The 21,237-nt window shown below is 40.0% G+C and overlaps 1 protein-coding gene and 1 long non-coding RNA gene across 2 annotated transcripts in view; both read right to left on the bottom strand.

Moving 5' to 3' along the window:
- EGF (epidermal growth factor) overlaps positions 1-8,063 on the bottom strand; it is a 60,850-nt gene extending 52,787 nt beyond the window's left edge. Inside the window, exon 1 of the mRNA XM_005238074.3 lies at positions 7,403-8,063. Coding sequence (XP_005238131.2) covers positions 7,403-7,529 — 127 coding nt within the window. The 5' untranslated portion in view covers positions 7,530-8,063. The remainder of the gene's footprint in view (positions 1-7,402) is intronic.
- LOC129783887 (uncharacterized) overlaps positions 1-21,237 on the bottom strand; it is a 177,995-nt gene that overhangs the window by 84,205 nt on the left and 72,553 nt on the right. The window lies entirely within an intron of this gene.

Here is a 21,237-nt window from a genome sequence, read left to right on the forward strand (position 1 = left end):
CAGGAGCATATTTTCCCACACATACTAGGGACGTACATGCCATTCTCCGCAGCATTAAAGGGGTAACTCCTCCAAATCCCCTCTAGAAAGGTTTGACTGGCTTAGAAGTTTGTTAGTGGGCTACAGAAACTGCGAGCCCCAGGTTGCCCGTTTAAAATGAGCTACTCCTGGCTAACATTGCCTGGATGTCATGAAAACGAAAGGGCTCTTTGATAGCCTGTACCAGAGGACTTTGGGGACCTCAACTCATTGTCACAGGCTGCTGTCAGTGTTAGCAGAGATATGAAAGAGTCTTCCGGGTTGGACACTGTGTCTCTCCCCCATGCACTGGTTCTCATGTGGAGTAACTGGCTGGCTAAGCCAGGCGATTAACCTGATCTAGTCACCAGCACCAAAGCAAGATCCCTTGACAAAGGCTATGATGTGGTCCGTTAGTCAATACACTTTTATGACAACAGTGGTTTGTTAAATGAACCTGATGTTGTGATTTCTCTGAGGAAATCAGAAGTTTCATGGGTGATGAAGGCAACTATATAGACGTAAGATCGCTAAAGACAGAGGTTGCTTGACCAGTGTGAAACACTGATGAAAGAGCTATTATTCCCTCACAATAAAGAGCACATTAAATAAGAATAAGTGAGATAGGCCTGACCTACAGATTGTATCTGGAAGATTGCTTACTCTGAAAAGGATTTGTGTTCATACTGGACAGAAAGCTGACCTCTTAGCATGTTGCTGGGCAAATTCAAATCAGAACACATATAAACACAGGAGAACTATAGACTATATTGGCATGCTGCTAGTATTTCTCAGATATAGGTTGTTAAAGCGTCTTGAAAAATTAGAAAGTTTGCAACAAGGATAAAAAGCCTGATTCAAGGGTAAGGGAAAGTGTCTTTCTTTGACTCCCTCAAAGAGCTCGCTCTGCTTAGGTTATCAGAAAGAAGATCGAGAAAAGGATTGATCATGGTATAGAAATACCTTCACAAAGAAAAAGTACCAGATTTTCTAAAGGACACCATAATCTCTTGCAGGAAAGATTTAACAAGGACTGATGGCTGAGAACTGAAGCCAGGGAAATCAAAGTAAGCATTAAATTCACATTTTAACAGGAAGCGTGATTCACTAAGGGAACTACCCACCAAGAAAAACTGTGATGGTGTGAAAAACATCAATGGATATTCTTAAGTCAAGATCAGACCAGGAAGACACATTACTATGTGCCAAGGTAACTGGACAATGACCTGTTATTTACAGAATGGATTTTCCAGCTTTATATGGGTGTACAAAACTGATTCTCCAAGAAAAAGCATGCTGATTGATCAGGCTACAAGAATTTACACTGCCTCCCCAGCAATTGTACTGCAAGAAAGGATTTCAGGGTTACCAGCCTGTCCATTTTCATCACCACCAAAGTTCACAAAAGAAAGCAAATCACGCACATACTGAAAAGCAAGCCATCGCCCCAGCTGAAGAAAGGCTATAGTGGAAGAATAACTGCCCAATAAAAGACAAGGGGCACAGTGGTGACGGGTGGCTCGGCCACTGCGGAGTGCCCCTTCCAGCAGTAAACAGGAAGCGCCAACAGACACAGCACCATTGTAAAACACGCTGCAGAGCTCTGAACTTCCAGTTTTTATGGCACTAACAATGGAAGAGGGTCCTATGATTAACATGTGCTCTTCTTTGCTTAAAGTACAAAAAACCCCAACAACCAAACCAAACCAACCAACCAACCAAAGCTGTTTCTTAAGGTTTAAGAGAGCTTGATCATAAAACCATCAGGTGTAACTAGCATTGCTTAACCTGCACTCAGGACCAAAGCAAAGCACAGATTTGCATCCTGCTGTAGCTGTTTTATGTGTCCTGGCAACCACAGCCCCCAGTGGGAACTTTACCCTGTGAAAGAAATCGGCTTAGTGAACACAAAAGCTGTCTGCAGTGCCCTGACAGCCAGCCCTGAAAGGAAGAATGAGGTTCTGCTCAGTCCTCAAAGGCTTCTTTATGCAAAAAAATGCCTTGAGAATCAGCAAAAACGATGAATCATGTCATCATGATGTTGGCAGCTCTCAATGACTTTGCATACAAATATGCTACTTTATTGAGAGTCCTGAGAAACGCTCTGATTGCAGAAGGTGAAGCATTAGTATGCCTGGCAGGGATACAGAGAAACCATAGTGAGCTAGAACTTGCATTTCATTATAGCCCCAAATACATACATTCATAAAATATACATGTGCAGATACACATATTCAAATAACCTCAACTCAGATTTGGTTCCTGTAGTGTTGGACTGGCGATTAATTCAATCCACTATGTCTAGTCACCACCATAACCTTTTCAACAAGGTTGAACATAAAATTTCATCCTGGTTACAAAGAAAGTAGCCCATTCCTTTTATCTGTTTTGTTAAAAACATACAGCTCAAAGAACAGAAGGTAGCCAGAAATGGAAAGATGTATCGATCTATCAGCAGGTCACAATAAAACAGGTGAGGCACAGCTCAGTATCTTTAAAGTACAACCTCATCACTCACAATTTCTGAGAGGACAGACGTTGTGAAGTGCACAAATACTATAGTAAGAAATATAATGTGAATACAATAAGGTGGTTACCAACTCCTGGACTCTTCGAGTCCAGAGCTACAGAGGTGATCATATCACAGATAAGACACCAAGAGCAATCATGTGATCTAGTCAAGTATAACACAGAATCAAATGTAGAACTGAAATAAAATTCAGAAACCACTTGTAGACATCTTGAAGAGAAATGGAAAAAAAGTTCTCAAGGGACTACACTATCTTTAATTTTCTGCCTTTCTGGATTCAGATCTCAAGTGTTTGAGCACTAGAAAGGGAAAAAATATGTTTTGGTTTTGTCTTCGAAATAAACTCTACATATAAATTAGTAACTACAAAATGGACCTCTACTTCCCGGATCATGCATCTTTCAACATACTGTTATGCGCTTGCCTTTCAAAGATTAGGTTCATGAGGCTATCATCTTGCCCTCTTTGAAAGGCATCAGCAAATACTGTCATCCAGCTCCCTGTAAAAACAAGTTCCAAATTAGACACTAGAAAGTAGTTAAGTTTTGTTTAAAACAGAACACAAAATTAATATCTGCTATTTTCCACTGAGCAAACCAATGATGAGTCATGCAGTATTAGTCCTTGGTCCTGGAGTCTGCCCCTTGGTCCTCTTCAGGCTTAAGCTTCATATGATGCATGACACCATTTCTGTTATTTCTTGTAACATATTTGCCTTCTTCCTATTTTGATCTAGGTTTTTTACAGCTAAAGATAGCCCTTATCCACATTCAGCTGGTTCCAATTTCCAGAAAATTCAATGCAAATCTTCTCATTAATTGGCCCATGGATTCAGACCTATGTTCAAGAATTCTTGACTACTAATTGGTAACCATGTTTTCAAGAATCTTTCCCCAGGGCAGTATAATACAAAGTAATCTAGCTGAAGACAGGGTACTGAAAATAAGGAAGTAAGCACGCCTCAACTGCAGCTCTTCTGAAACACAAAGGGATACAGGGAGGTCTCCGCAGGTTTATCCCCATGTCATGACAGGGGCAGACAACACAGTTGCCTATTTCATTGGCTCTTAACACTCCTTTGCAATGCTTGCAAAGGAAAGATAGCTGTGAGTTAGTAAGGTTTTGGCATGTCATATTTTTCAGAATAGAACATTAAGACATTTTAACAGTGTCTTCAGAAGCCTGTATGGACCAAAGTGAAGCCAGAATTTAGCTGATTGAGTGAATTTAAAGATGTAATACAAAAAAAATAACTTCTTATTCTGCATCACCTGTGCTCCATGGCAGGAGAGTGGTGAACAGTAAAAAAGAAATGAGGAAAGCTTGAGAAAGGAGTATCTGATCAAAAGAGCTGACCTAGATAGCTGCAGTTGTCACCTTCAATTGCAGGCTGTAGCCCTGTAGGAACGTGCAGAATGTTACCCCTGAAGAATTGACAAGGTCTGATCAGCTAATGTCAGAAGTTAGTAGAGATGTGCAGAATTTAAGAACCTATAATTAGGTAAAACTCCAAAAATGAGGGTTATGTTTTGCCTTCTTCAAGAACTTTTTTGCAGTACCGTTTTAGTTTTTGTTTGGTGGTTGGTTTTTTTAATAGCCATCTTCCTTCACTTTTAAAATTTACAAAGTATTCAAAGTCATCCCTGAAGCCAAAGTACACCTCCAGTCTTGCAATATCCAGAACATAATATATTTACCTAGGGTAGCCCAAGACTAACAGGCACTAGTATCTAGTCTAGAACTGATAATTCAAGGAGCTGCTCTATGGGCTTCTTCAGATAAACAGTGCCATGTGGGAAACTTTTTGTTCTCTAGCGGGGAAAGCATCTATAGACCACAAGAGAATAAAAACCAGTGTTGTTAAAGAGGACTTTCGGGAGGGTGCAGGCAACTGATTCCAACAGGCATAGGGCCCATCCCCTGGTGTCCAATGTATGCTTACACAGTTGAATAGGTTAGAAATCAAAGCTCTCCAAGGGCCAATCATGTACTGAAATAACTCCTCAGTAGTCCAGATCATTTTTCCTTAAAGGTAGAAGGTTCTATGTTTTCATTGAGGTCTAAGAAAGATGAGTTATCAAAAGGTAACTGAGTCCCCAGGCCCGACATCAGCTTAAAATAAATCATTAAATCAAGATGGCAATGTAAAAAATTGCAGAAATGCTTCCAATTCTATCACTACTTGCCGATAAATTAGTACGTTAATTCACCACGCTAGTCTTGTTCTGACCTCACTGTCTGTTCTCCCATACTTGCTTACAAACCCTGCTGTTGTGGGACACGTGGCCCCTCTAAAAGGCCTCTCCTCTCTTGGCATACCAAGTCAGGATTCAAATAATCTCTCTTAAAATAACTGTATAAAATTATGTGAGACATTTAGGGTTAGATTTCATTATCCTTCCACAGGATGAAGAGGTCTTTGATCTTTGAATATCCCTAGAAATAAAAGGAACTAATTAAGAAGCAAGCTATTTAGCAATGTAAGAAGAGCACGACTCAGACCTTCATCTGTAGTGGCAGCATGGAAAACACATCTAGAAAAGCCTACACACTTTCCAGTAAGTGTCACTTGTAACAGCTTACTAACAGAAAGCAGACACCTTCTCAGTTCAGGGTAGTCCTTATGGCTGGCATGATGCCACCATGGTCACAGAGGATAAAGAACATTTTAAAATTTGTATATTTGTTACAGCTGACCAAGAATTGTTGCCAAGCTTTAGCTTGCATTCAGCTTGCTGTCATTGCTCACAGTTCAGTGGTATGAGCCATGTCTCCCACTCACCGCTTTTATCCCCACTATAACCTTCAAAGCCTGCCTCCAGCTTCCTACCACTTGCTTCCACTGCACCCTCTATCTCACATCATTAATGAACTAGAATATCATAGATCCGGTCTTCTGGACAGAACACGACTTGTGTACCCAGCACATGGAGGAAAGAACAGGGGAAATCCACTCCACTAAAGCATCCTTCAGTCTTACATTTCATGTCAAAATTTCACCTTTGCTTAATCCCCTGTAATCCAGTGGTCTCTAATTAAAAAGATACCCTAGCACATCTCGTTTTTCATTTGTTCTGGGTTACATGGAATTGCTCAGAGTATGTCATAGTAATGTTAGCTCTTATGCAAGGCTTTTACTACTACTTCTTGTAGAGTTTATTGAGCTACCAGCCACTCTATTTTGGTGCCCTGCCTAGAGTCCCCACATTCATACAGTAGCTGAATGGATCTAATTTTCAGCAGAAAAGACATAATCCAGGGCAGGTTATGTCTCCATTAATGGAAGAATGATGTACATCAATATGCAAAATAAAAAATAATACATCTTTGCAGCCTTTTGAACGTCAATATTTAGAGCGCTTTTTGACTCATTAAATGATAACCTTCATGTCAGTAGGATTCTGTTTTTATCTGTGAGCTCTTAATTGGGCAACCCAGTAATATAGAAGTGATAACTAATGTACATCCTCATTAGCTTATGAAAGCTACGTGTTAGCAAACAGTGTGGACCTATTGGAGAGGCTGTGTGAAGCTCAATATTTGATGATAATATGACATACAGACTGCACATATTTCAAGTTGAGGTTATGGCTAACCAGGTCTAGTCTAGTCCCATGGACCAAATCGCCATCAACAGCAGAGGATAGATGCTCTCCTATGGGAATACCTTCTGGTTTAGGTTGGCCTAAAGAGAATCCAGCTTGTGCACTTTGAGAGTACTCCACAATGCAAAACCACGCAGAGTAAGAGGCAGCACTATGGAGATTAATTTCAGAAGTGTGCTTCTCATTCGAATTCAAGCATCAGTGTGGAAGCACCCTAGGTGTGGTAAGCTCTCAGATGAAGTTTCAGTCAGGTTTATCATTCGTACACAAAAAATGCCTAGCTCCTCCTCTCTCAATATGAGAGCGTTTAAGATGTATACTTCTATTTTCTGCCTACAAAATGGTATTTCTTGGCAGAATGCACAGAGGAGACACCTGTTATTAAATCACTGGAATCATGTCAAGAACTGAGTCAGAGCCTCTGAAGCCCAAGCAATCTAAGGCAAAAGCATTAACTCCAAGTATTAGGTCTGTTTGCTTAAATTCTTACAGAGTGTTTCCTCATCTCCTTACTGCAAACTCCATGACTTCATTGGTTCTGGGTTACTAAAAAACATTGGACTTCGAGGTAGCAGTGTAGGGAGGAGGGTTCTGGCATTCTTCGTCTTACACTTTGTAAAAAATAGGAACCTGCATTTCACATGTTCCAAATCACTGGACATGATTATACTAATATTAGCATCATACATTTCACACAGAATTTAGTACTACAGTATCATGTATTGTATAAGATGTATTATTACACTAAGCACACATATCTACATGCACCAATAAACACAGAAAGAGTAGTTTTTAAGGTTATCTGGCCCACCTCTAAGTATATACTAACAAATGATCATTAGAATACTCTTTCTATATGCATACAGAAATACAAAAATACTGTTATACACAAACGTTACATATACAGAAGCACAAATATGTGCATGCACATGTATTGAAAATACGAAAACACTAAAGCTATGACAAGGAATTTTGGTAACTAGGGAACAGTTTGGATCTCTCAATATCATATAAAAGTTTATCCTGCTTTCTGATAGCTAAACTGACAGACAAGTGGCTGGTTTTTGAAAAACAAACTAAGTAAATGAGTTCTGTTCATTATGAGAAGCAAAGGATATCGAGAATCTGATTTACCAATTCTGCCAGTACAACACACAAGTAATCTGTAAAAAAACTCTGAAAATTATGAAGCTCAATTAAGAGAATAGAAATGCAGTTTTCTTAATCTGTGAATGGTCAAGCAACTTACCTATACAAGCAGAGTTTTCAGTCTTTAATCTGTATCCATTAGGACAGTTCCAGTGCTGCAGAGCTGAGAGGCTGACAAAACCAATTTTAAAAGCCACTGGCAAAAAAGCAACAAGGAAGAGAAACATAATCTTGAAGGTTTTTTGAAACGTCACTAGAGAAAAACCAGTTTGTGTTCAGTCATATCCAGGACAAGATGAGCATGTGTAATCCCAAAAGGTTTCTGCAATCTCCCACTTTACACTCAGACATTTTATCACTATACCAAGTTTTATCTTTGCCTTGCTTTTCTTGTCACTTCAGCCCTTACTGTGTCTGACTACAACCTTGAAGAAACTCCTGGGAGATTTTTTCCCCACACACATCGGATTTTTTTTTTTTCTCTCCTTCCCCTCTCTCTCTCTCTCTCTCTCTCTCTCTTTTGTTTCTTGTTTCTTTTTTGGAAGCCAAGTATGAAATGCCTGACACTCTTGCCACAAATTTAACACAGCTTAAAAGCGCTGCTCGCAAGGATCACTGTGAATTCCTCACAACAAGAAAAAGCTGCTGTTTAAATCTTTAAAGCAGAAAATTTGGAAAATTGTTCGCTGCAGCCCTCAGTGGAGTACAGGGAGCGAGATCTCCAGGTACCGTCCTTCTCCAAAACGCAGCTGCTTTTTACATACAAACTGGGACGGACTCCTCTTTTCTTTTTAAAGCTCTGCTTGCCCCACCTCTTCTCTTTTTAGTACCACTTGAGTGAACCCTGTGTTTGCAAATAGTAATGTGGTCAGTTCCTTACTACAGGGAACTGAGCCAGAATGCAGATATCAGCCACCCATAATAAATAGTCTACTTAGAAAAGCAGCCCCTCCTGCATGAGAAGTACCTGCGGCATGCTAGCTAGGCTTTATTTCTCAGAGAGTATAGGCAGGTTTATACCATGCCTGTTCCATCATGATTAGTTGCATTCATTTTAATATTTTCATGTGTTTTACCACCAGAAACTAACTTTATCATCAAAACATTTCAAGTAAAAAAAAAAAGGGGGGGGGAGGGGATCTCTCCGATTTCTCCAATATATTTCAACTGGAAATACAAATTAGCTTAAGGTAAAGTTCAGATATAGGGTATGTGTTTGTCATTCTGATTTCAAAGAAGTTGCAACCATCTCTCTCAGGTCTGAATTTGGCCCTTCTGTACTTCCAGGAAAATACTTGCTGTCAGAGACCAAGGCAACGTGTTCCGAGTCTGCATCTCTCACACATTTCATTCATTTTCATGCACATACAAGTGCCGTACCAGCCTACTGTTGTGACGCAGTGCTCTGTGACACCTGTTTTGCTGAGATGTATAAACTAGAGAAATTCCAGGTGCATCAAGTTCATAATTCTTCCAGCAATGAAAAAAAATATCCTTTTCCCCAGTCCTTCGGCCCTGACCAGCAAAGCTCTAGAGCACAAGCATAAGTGATTTGCTGAATTTTGGGTGTGCTGAGATTTAAGCAAGTGTTTAAATGGCTGACCCCATGGCAGGCTTTGTTGAGCTAACTACTGTGAGTTATTCTGGTTCTATTGCTTTTTCCTTTCCTTTCCTTTTTTTTTTTTTTCCCTGCACTGTTGTGCTAGAATAAACACTAATACAACAACTGGATACAGCAGCAGCAGCAGATGGTAACCTACGGCTGTAGGAGTTCCCTCTGAATTGATAAGAGTCCAGACTTGCACCGTCAGAAAATAAAAAGCATGACACCTGATTATAGGTTGGGCCCTCGCAGTTAAAAGCAACTGTTTCTTGATGTTTCTGCCTGTGCGCAGGCACATTCTGCTCACTAGATCTTCACTGCTACAGCTAATGCAACTAATTAAATCCGGACTGACAAATGGCAGCCATATTTCCATGTACTCTCTTCAGAACCAAGTCTCTATTCTGCATGCTATAAAATACAATAACAGTAATGTAAATTATGCAGGGCCAGACTCATGCCAAACAGCATTTGCTTCTCCAAATAGTCCTGCGGAACACAAAAGGGCAGCCAATGTGAAAGCACAGCATAATGCCATCCCATCTAGGATTACAGGTTCCTGCCCAGGAACTGTGGTAAGTTCCACATGAACCTCTTTTACTAATTCTGCAGTCACCAGTTCCTCCTCACACAATTTTCTTCAGTGTTCAAGCTGGGAGCACACAACCTAAACAACTCAAAAGGAATGTGTCACTTCTTTGTGAGCCACCACCAACAGAATGTTTGCTAGACCGTGAGGGTGGCTGTTCCAGCACGGCCCTGACCTCTTCCAGGGCAGACTCAGATAAACTCAGCGATGGAAACAAAATGAATAAGCTCTCTCTTTCCTATTAAAACCCAGAAGCAACTTTTGTCTTTCTTACATTCTTTTAGTCTCTTTTACACACATTGTCTTTTCTGAACATCTCCCTCAATCTCCCCCCGCACCATTTCCTCCTTTTGCCTTTAGTCAGAACACAGTCAAATGCATGCCCCAGAATTTATCTTTATTCTCTAAAGTAAAAGTGAAGACAGAACTGACACACCAATAACACAATGATCTTTTCTGGAAGAAGAGATCTCTTCATTGCAGTCAGGTAAAGAGTGATTAATAAAGCCATTAATTGTATCATCCTAGAAGTACGGGAATGGTTTAAAAACAGAAAGAAAAATATCTTAATAGTGGGATTACTTTTTTTTTTCCCCCCTCAAAAACCAGCTATAGCTCAGACCAGAACTAACCCCCAGACCCACAATATGATATGTTATGATCTAAGTGTAAGGATGTAAATAAGTTACTCAAAAGTGGACAGGACTAATCACCTCCCCTCAGACCAAACCAGAAAGTTCTCAATAAAGTATGAAATGCATCAGGATGTGCCACACCTAAACTTTTCAAACACACAATTATTCACCAAGTGGTTCAGCATACCGCTCACAATAATTCCTTCACGCCTAAAGTCATTTAGCATTTAAGAAGTTGTACAGTCTTTCTACAAAGCAAACTATTGTGCTCACCTACAGATATTAAGTACAGCAATTTACTTTAGTCTAGTACTCATATGATAAATTAGACTAAAATAGCACAGTAGTCTCTTTTGTAGGGCTCACCACAGAACGAGTCTAAATGATCTTAAAAATCTGTCCCAGTACGTCAAATGCAAAGAACTGACTTAATTTGACCTACTGACTCAAGAGACTGATGAACTATCATTTAATAAATATTTAATTCCTTTCTTTTGGACTTCTCACTATCTATCTCAGCTAGCTTTGGAACACTTACTCTGGCAAAGCTGGTACAGACCACCTAGCAACTCAAATGGAGAGGGTCTTCTCTCCTACCTTGACAAAGAGCTGCTGTTATCTAGCTCAAGGACAGTATGTTCTGGCCGTTTCTAAACTAAGAAGGAAACAGAGTCCTTTCTCAGCTTCCCAGGGCTCTCAGGATCTATATTGTATTAATTAGCACATAGTTTAAATCATATATTGATTTTTATTCTTGTTTACTACACATTACGCTAGCTTGTCAGCACTTCCACTTCTCTTCCTGTCAGCCTCTGAAAGTTTGATTCTGACCTTAGGCATATTCTAATCTGGGTAAAATTATATTTTATAGTCATCACAATCCCAGTTACAGCCAACACAAGCTAATGATTAAACGCAAGAGTTCACTGAATTAGCGTAGCAAATGTGTAGTGGCTATCTCTAATGCAAATAGCACAGAGCAGTGAGGAACACTCAGATCCCACAAAACCACTTCCAGATCCTCCACGATAGCCCCAAGGAACCTGCCAGCTCCTGGGTCAGCATGCTCATTTCTCTGTCATTCTGTCAGAAAAGCTATTGCCACATGAGCAGTAGCTGATTGACACAACTTTTAGGATGATACTGGGGATTTCTGACAGCCTTCAGGCAAAATACACAACGTTTTTGTAAGCCATGCCTTACACCTACGTACTGCAGCCTGATCTCAGGGTCAGCGTGGGGAAGGATGACTCTGATCACCACCCTTTCTCTGGCATGAGAGTGCTTGATTCATGACTGCTAACGTCATTTCAGCAGGTTGAGCCTGCATCGTGTGTGATTCTGACAAAAGGGACATTATGTGACATTAAATTGCCTGTCAGACAGAGCAGGGGACGGCAGAGTGTGAGAATGGCATATTCCAGCGATCTCTAAAAGCCAGGAATGCCTGAAATCTCCTCCCAAGGTACGACAGACATTCTGGTTTTGTCCTCAGGCATGTCACTCATTGTTCTCTTCAACAATTTGGGCATTATATTTGGCTGGATGGATGTTGTAATTTAATTTACTAGTAAAATTAATTAAAGAACAGGGCTTTGAATCATGAAAGCTTTGTGAAATCCAAGTGTTATGGTAGGTATTCTGTTTCCAGTTGTCTCAATTGGTTTCACAGCAGCAATTATAACAAATGCCCACTGGATTTTTTTTGGTAGTTTGAGTCCTATGACTTTTTCTGCTAAGGTTACAATTTTTCCTACTGCAATCTGATCTTAAGGAAAAGAAAAAGACAAAATATACCGTGTTAAAACCATACTGTTAATTATAACCAATATTATCTTTTTAAAGCAGTTTTATGTTTAGCATTTTGACAGGCACCTTTCACCAGTTGCTGTACAGTAAAAACTTATTTCATCAGTTAGACCACACTGGAATCCACCGAAGGATCCAGAAAGAAAGTTAAATATGGTCTCTTTTGTATCCAGACAGTCAGAACAAGAGTGAAACAGTCTGGGGAAGCCACACAGCACATCAGTGACTTACATTTATCAATGTTAGCTGACTACATTAGGCTTCTACGTTAGCAGACATAAAGGAGTAGCTAAACTGGCATATTGAAATGGTCTTTTGGGTCTCTGAAGTGGAGGGGATAAAACTGAAGATAAAGCAAGTAATTTGTTACCATGCATAAGGGCTATGCAGCTTGCTATGTGAGAATGTTTAAGTATCTTAGTAACAGGTGTGACATTGCTTCATCATCAGGGTCAAAAAATGCATCCTCCCGATGGGGTTTTTTTGCTGTGTTTCCATCCCAGGGACAGCTCCGTTTCACCCACAGCAAAATGATTTCTAGTGCAGGTACTGGAACAGCCACGCTAGCAGATCTCTCAGAACAAAGGCATTGGCTGAAACCTGATTTCACTAATTTTCAGAGTTGCTGAGCACTCACTGTTTCCACTGACACCAGTAAGGGATCAGGATTTTCAGTATCAGTGCATAAGTTCTTACTTGGAGTCCATCTATCACATGTTTTGACATATTAACTCTTTTTATCCCATGAGTTCCGGGCTGGGAAGATGAATAATTAAAATCACTTTTTCAGTCAACTTTTGTTTCTGCATCACAGACCTTTTCAGATGGTTCGTTCTCCTTGTGACCCTGACAGTCTTCAGAAAATAAACACCAGGGAACATTTTATGGTTTTGTTTTACAGCTGCCTCGCTGGCTATGTGGAACAGAATCACTGCGTTTACCAATCTAATTCACTTTGTCAGGTTAACCCCATCTCACCAGGCGTGTCTATTACACCAGCTTGGCATACCCGCACAGACACGCACCTGCATAACCTTACATCTGTGTATCACACCTCAAAGGTAGAATCAAACAAGGTGGACAATCAACAGGAGCAGCAGAAGAAACCAGCATTGTCATAGTTGGCTTTCCACAGCAAAAGCACCTGAGATGAACTCAAAAGACTGGAATTCCCGGAGATGCTGTCAGTGCCTGGTACTGAGCTCCTGTGCGCAGACTGCAGGGCACTCCCCGGTGCTGCCAGACTCCAATGCTCTGAAGGAGGTGATGGCTTCCTGAGCCGCTGCAAGCCACATTCTCTTCATGGAAATTTAACATTTTCCTGTACATGGCCATGCAGCTGGTGCCAGAGGGATTCATCAGTGAATTGGTGGGCAGCCAAGAGCAGGTGTAATAAATACATTGCTAACCGCTGGGAATGTTAGTTTCCCTACAATTTGTAGTATAGATACAAGAGATGTCCAGAAACAAGTATGTCCTAATTAATAAATACCTGAGCATTGAGAATCTCCTGAAGAATTTGCCCAGAGCCTGCTGGAAGTAAGATTGCACTGGAAATGCAAGTTTTTTACGTGATGTCATTTACTGCGTGAGATAATTTTACAGGCACAGTACAGATCTAAAGCTAAACAATATATGGTTGTCAGACCCTACCCACAGTGGCCATAAAAGTGCTGCATGTGGCTTTCTTACACCATATCAGGAAGCAGTTGGTACAGAAGGTAGCAACTGATCAGCAAGGCACCCTGCCATGGAGAAGGCAGCTTGACCCAACAGCACCCCAGAGAGCCTCGCAGCTGCAGGCAGTGCAATGCCAGAGCCTATCGCAGACCCAAATGCCGCTGTGAGTGTGATATCCCAGAACTTGGCATCCAAATCCTTCAGCTACCAAACACACCCTGCTTGAGGCCACAGCTGTCAATTCTCCATCTAGACAGGGAGGAGAGAAGAGCGGTGGGGAAAGAGGCAGGCGTACCAAGTACAAGCAATAGCACACATTATATTTAAATCTTAGATAATGGTTCTACATATTCCAAAGCTTCAGACAGATCCTGCATTGCTGGTAGCCACGTGAACACAGAGACTCCGGTTCAGACTCAAGCGACAGAGGTGACTTCAAAAAGGGGAGAAACATCTTTTTGCAGTAGTCCTTTTGCCTCTGAAGCCCTGTAAAACACTACTGCACTACAGGAATCCCCCGAGATTACCTGTAGGAGTCAGAAATAGTATTATTCCCACTGCAGTTTTGAAGAAAATGAAACAATCTAACAAAAGCTTGGTCTCAGGGACTGATCAAGCCAGTACTAAGCACTGGGTTAAGCATTAAGCACCAGGGAAAATAATTTTGCAACAGAGCAGTGTACGAGTATTTGAATAACCAAAAAACAGCAAGAAAAGCGACCATCAACAGTCAGGTACATTCTTACAAAATGTCTACTTGGCTGCATGGCAATGAGCAATGTCTGCCTAGCTGAAGAGTAAACAAACAGATTCCTGAAAGATATAGCTATCACCTTTATAGTTACCGGTATGTATTGGCATAGCTTTTGCCTTACACTAGGCTGTCAACTTGCAAACCAGAAAAAGCAACAGTGAAATCAGGCACAGTTAGACTTTGTAAATTAAAGTGTCTATGGATGCACAGACAAATTCTGTGAATGCTATAACCATTTGCACAGCGGATTAAGAGATTCCTTCGTTCCATCTACATCCCTGCCACAGGCTTCCTGCCTGATTGTGGCAAACTGTGCAAGATCTGTGCATGTCACTATTCACCTTTTTACAATAAAAAGGATCAATACTTCCTTCTTGCATGAAGGAGGGTTACTTAATAACCGTATAAAGTGCACTGAGATCCTCGTATGTAAGGTAGTATTCAAAATTACAAAGTAATTGTTAATTTATTACTGCTAAGATTGCATAGAAAGAACAAATCAGGCCACAAAATAGAAGGAAAAAGAGAACATTAATTTGGGTTTGTACATTAGTTGCTTCAGAAATAAACCCCAATCTTCTTGCCAAGTGGTGTATCAAAGCACTGAAAACTTCTGAATATCATTTATTACTCTCAGAATACAATACAAGTCTACTTCTGTACAGAAAAGCACAGTAAAAATACACTTCCTTCAAAGGAGATATCTTAATGTTTATACTGCATTTCTACCAAAAATCATTAGACTATATTGTAGAAACTTTTATTTCTTCAAGTGCAAACTCAGTTTATTACAATAAAATTCCTATTACTGCTATGAGATAAAATACACAGAAGCCTTCTGTGACTCTACTAGAACTAACACACAGCAGCAGCAGGAGTACACCAGCTAGCTAAAAGTAATGAGAGCATTTCTGAGACTCACTGCCTTATACACTATATAAAAAAAATTCTTCTCACTCTCAAGTCACTTCACAAGACACCAAACTAAGCCACAATAACAACGAACACAGTAGCTAACCCAAAATCACCATCTATAAGATACACTCCAACCTATTATAGCATCTTCATTAAAAACCAGAATAGTTCAGGGTAATTCAGTATAATGTTATAATCTTATTGCACTTAAGATCAGCTGGGCATTAGGACAAAATTATAAAAAGGAGTACCCACCCAAATCCTTCTCAGGAATGCCTGTGGGAGAGGGTTGGTGTACTCCTTGGGCAGTGCTTTGAAAATTAGCCATAGGTGCCCAGTTTTCCAAAATGAAACAAGACTCTAGTAAGGGGAGAGGGGAAATCTATGCTGAGAGTATGCATGTGTTTCCCAACGCTAAAGAAACCTGCCCATTTGCATGTTTGCGTTTGCCTGCCTTGTTTAGAGCTGGGCTGACAGGCAAAGAAGAACATGTCATAAGAAGAAACCTAAACACCTAAAATATCTGGGCCAAACAGTAAAATTCTAATAACATCTATATATCTCTAGAGAGACTTACAGAAGGACCTACCTTATGTATGTTGGCACAGAAGTTAAAGACACTCATTCCTGCTACATTCTCAGTGCTCCCAGCCACTCATCGCTGCGAAACATGTGGACCAAGGGCGGGGACTCTCCTCAAATGTTGCTGGATCACAGGCTCATCTTCACATTCCAGGAAGAAATACCCAGAGTGACAGCTCTATGCTTCCAGACATGAAGGAGAAACTGATCCCAAGCTCACTGAAGTTAATATCAAACTCCCATTGACAGCATTAAAAATACTGGACTAGGCCTAGCTCATGGAAGGGCAGGATTCTTGGCTTAACTGGCAACGGAGCTCTAAATAAGTACATTTCTTTTTCCTCCCACAGAAATCGAAAGAAATCAGGTCTTCAGGTAAGAGAATCTCTCTAACATATGCTCTTCAGGGGCTACTTAATTTTTTTTAAAAAAAATCTGTATCATTTAACTTAGGCTTGATACTGGGAAATAAGATAAATATTGAAAAGTATTTCTAATATTTTAGAAAACATGAGTGAAAATAAAGGTAAAATAAGAAGAAAATCTGATTAAGGCTTCAGGATATGGTTTTCATGCTATGCACTTCTACACCTGTTCCAAACACAAGTTGCCACTGCGTGAGCATACAAAATGGACGTTTCTTTTCTCATTCTTAAATCTGAGAGGTTCCAGCAGCAAACATGAACTAGCAACTGACTATCAACATTCGTTTTCCTCTCTTGCCAATAACCAGCACAACAAAGCAATTGTACCTTCAGAAATGATCAGTTACTAAAAATTCTTCAAGTCATACTGTTCTGTGGATCAGCTATCCAGCTACTACTAATGCTTTTGTCATAAGATGAAGAAGAAAGATCTGTTAAGCACAGAACAATTAAAAAGGGGAGAGCACTGTAAGTATTTAAGGCTGAGTGGTTTGCCTGTACTGCTGCATGGCTGTTGAGAACTCTTGCTACGGCTGCACCCACAATGAATAAATGACAACAGTAATTCTTCACATCACTTTGCTTTTACCAGGACCCATCAGATGAAGCATCTTGTTCATTTCAGACATGTACAGACAGGAAAAGGCTGCCATAAACACAGCTTCATGTGTTTCATACAGGATCAATTTAAATGAGAATTTACCTCCAACGTTGTCAGGATTTCTCCTGTCTAACCAACTATACTATTCCTAGAAGCAATACCATCACTATTCAGTAGCTTAGAAGAAAAAAAAAAAACACAAGTCTTTTTGATGCAGCAGAGCTCTTGTCAATCAGTGCTCAGGCAAAGTGGTTAGAGCTTGAAGTAATAATCTTGAGTGCTGAACCCAAAGGAATTGCTTTTCTGTGACGAGCTGAATTGCAGAGTTATGGAGAAGCAGCATTTTCCACAAAACTAGAAAAAGTAGTCAGCCAACACCAAAGTAGGAAATGGTATGCTACATTGTGAATGGCAGTCACTTTACCTCATTACCACTACCTTCTGCAGCCTCGCTACTTAAGCAGTGGATGTGTTACGTGCCGAGTGGCAACTTTAGGGCAGCTGCCAGGGCTGTTTCTCATAAACTGCTGACCTTTGAGGGTGGTGGAACTGCTATGAAACTGCTGCTGCAAACAAACAAAAAGCTCCCCCATCTTGTGCAAAAGTGCCCGATGACCACAGGTCCCTAATGGCTATTGAGGCTAACTGAAAAAAGCACAGATAGTTTTCATCTGTGGTCATCAGTGGTTACTTATACACAGCCAGGTTCGTACAGTGATGAAACCAGGACGCTCATTTGCATCTCCTTTATCATGCTGAAAATCTCACCCATCTCCTTAACAGTCAGTCATTCTCTATTTCTTTGAGGTAGGATTGAAACACATTAGTAAGGGGCGCTTGGTCTGACTGTTACTATTTTATCAATACTGCAAGGGGCTTATGATCTACCTGTCACATTGCTGAGATTATTGAGATGTGGGAGCATCTTCTGAATCTCTCCCATGGCCCAGCCGCTCTTGCTATTTGGGCATACTTATTCTTGGTGATCGAAAGCTGCCTGAAGCAATGGGTGACAGGATTCATCTCACTGTAACTGGAGTACCACTCTGCTAAGTCTTGAGCTACTGGCATTTGCTGAAATAGCTGTGGATTCAGGAACATTGACAAATGCCAGTTCTCAGGATGTGGTCAATAAATTATTTAGAGCATCTTTTCAGAACCCATTCCTATGTTTTATCTCCAGCCCACACAAGGTCAGTATCACGCAGTTCAGAAAGAGCATGGCCTTTTGTGGCATTTACTCCATATATTCATCAGAGGAAGAAACTTCATCATTTCAGATATATTTTTAGGTGGTGACATTTGATTTCAACTTCCTCCAGGCCTGTCCCCCTGCCCTTTTGATGAATCACAAGTTATTTGTACTGTAATGGGCTTTCTATAGTTAAAGTTTTGTCAATTCATTTTGCCCAGAACTTCCTATAACTGCGAAGGATCAGAAAGATATGCAAGGATATGTTTTGACTATAACAGATCTTACAAAAGTGCATCATCTTCATAGTTTCTTTCTTCTGTTTCAGTATTCTTCTCAGTAGGGCTGAAATCATTCAGGCAGTGCTGTCCAAGTTCACTCCAGCTGTCTTTCTAACTGGCAGCTGTCATCAAATTCTATCCTAACGTGTGGCCTATCTCATTTGTACAGTTCAGTTAGACTCCTTTGATGGCAAAGGTGTCAATCGCACAGCTCCTTGGCTATGTAGCCTTATCAGACTCAGAAAGCCAATCTTTTCTTCAGCTGAAGTCTACGGCTTTTCCTTCCACAAGTCTTGTTACAAAGCAGTTACCTCAACTCCTGAATTAATATTAAATATAATGAACAACTATAAAAGAATACTGTCTTTTGTACTTCAGACCACATTTCTCTCAACTCTACTGAAGATCTTTCCGGGATCCATTATTGGAACTGGTGAATTCTCACTATTCTTCCTCCTTGTAGTTCTTTCCCATGATTTTATAAACCAAAAGATTGGTGAATGAGGCCTTTCCACTCAGGGAACTGAGTACTCTTCAGCAGGGTGTTTATATTCTTTACTTAATCATTCTTCTGTGTTTCCTGATGGAATTTCTTCTTTGCTACCCATGCATCCCTCTTCACCACAGCCTTTTTTGTTCATTCAGAATCTGTGTTTGATCAGGTTGCCAATTTCATGCTCTCTTCCAAGGCAGACTTGCACATAAAGAGTTATACTAAAAATTCTTGTTTCATGTCCCAGTCACCAAGCTACCATTTCTGTGTTCTGCTTGTACTGAGTGCCTTTCCAAATGTCTATCTGCTGATTCTGGGCCTTTCTGGTCTTTTATTATTGGGGGGGGAAAAAAAAAAAAAAAAAAAAAAAAAGGCAATCATTCAATCCTTTAACCATTATTCCTTTTTTTGGCATCATTTTTGGCTGATCAACCCTTAAAAGAATTGGCATGACCATTCTTATTTCTTTATAAAGGTCAATGAGCTTTAAGAATCACCATTTTTTTCTCTCATATCATTTGATCCTGACTTCATTTCTACATGAATCTTCAGTGGTAAGAAACTGAAAACTTAATCATCTTGTGACAGGCTGAACTTTTGTCTGTACCAGTTCACATTCAGGCAATCTCTAGAGCTAAGTCATTGTTAGACACACAAGAAAATGTCACTTTTTTCTATCAATAAACAAGGAACTTCATTAGTTACCTCTCCTCATGAAGTCCCTGTAACAGTTTCAAAGAAATAGTTCATATAGATATTTGACATAATATCTATTCAATCATTGTGTCTGACCAGAACAAAGACTGTTATTTTTCTGGCTTGTGAAAAACGTGACTTGCATTGTTTCTGCTGCTGATTCTATCCAAAGGGAATGTCAGCTCCTCTGTCAAAGGGTGAAGAATGCTCCAGCATGCTAAGGAACAAATAAGCAGCACTTTTGTGCATGAAAATGTGCCTCTGCCATCCTAGAGAGATTCTTTCCTAACGGCTGAGAAATAACTTGGAGCAATCTTCTACTAAGAAATGTCATGCTCAGATTTTAGGCTCAACTCAGAGTGACCGGCACAGAACTCCAGGAATTGGGTGTGTTGTGGGTATTGATGCAACGCAGACATGATGGCAAACACTACGATTGCAAGGTGTAAGTGATCCTCAGTTATGAATCCTGAGTCCCAGAACAAGCAGGAGTGTTATGATTCCTGTTTTCACACTTCTGCTTCAGCAGGAAGGAAATTACTCCACCATGTCACTTCTATGCTATAGAACAAGAAATAGTTTAAAAAAGGAAAATATTTGGTAATCAGTGAAAAACCAGAACAGGTTGCTCAAGTTTTGAGAGCATGCTCTGGAAAAATACCTGTGGATAATGTCATTCACATGTAATCTGAAGCTAGCAGTACACTGCAGGATTAGTCTAACATAGAAGAAGCCTCTATCCAAAGTCAAGTAAGGTTAAAATTTAAAAGACAAAGAAAAAAGAAAAGTAACATCAAAAGAGAAAGTAATACTACTCTGAATTAGTTTTCCATGCTCTATAGGTGGCTGCTTACCATACTCTTATATTGTCCTCTTTCTCCCTCTGTGATTTAACTTCCACATGATCTTAAACACAAGAGACTGGGCTACAAAACAAACAAACAAACAAAAAATATAATTGCTGTGCATTATTTTAGAGGCTCAAACGTCTGGCCAAATCTTAGCAGCATCAAATTCAAGACACATGACCAGAAGTTGATCCGATCAGCACATTGCATTAGACTTCAGCATCATTAATTAAATCAGGTTCTTACAAAAAAGGTACTTATGAATATTGGACTTGATTTCCTTTTTCTTCAACAAAGGTGTAATTGTTTTAAAGACTGGAAAACATTACAAAGCAGACTTCATATGTTGTTTTGTTCCTGTTTTCCAAAAATGGAAAGAATAAGTAGGAAAGAGTTAAGCAAGGAACATGATCTAAAGATTTGTTTACGAATTTACTTTTTGAAGGATTAGAGAAATAGCTGTTTGAAGACACTAAAAGTTTCCTACAACTATATGTCTACATGAATGAAAAGACTAAAAATACATTAACAAATCATTTGTTTAATTGACTGAACAAGCAACCCATTGAATTTAAATTATATCTGCACTGAATCTACTAGTAATTGTCATTTTGGATTGTTCTTGCTTTCCATCTAGTCCAGTAGCATGCCAAGTACGAGCAGCCTGTACCAGAGGCCTCGGAAGAAAATACCTGAACTCTGCCTGAGGCAACACTGGCATACTGTATTCCTGCCCTCAGTACACATGTACATAAAGCTCCTTTCTTCTGAGAAAAGAAAACACATTCCTTTTCAGCCTTCCCTGGACACGAGGCATTTCACCAAGTCCTCT

Source organism: Falco peregrinus, chromosome 2 (assembly GCF_023634155.1).
Source record: "Falco peregrinus isolate bFalPer1 chromosome 2, bFalPer1.pri, whole genome shotgun sequence".
NCBI lineage: Eukaryota > Metazoa > Chordata > Aves > Falconiformes > Falconidae > Falco > Falco peregrinus.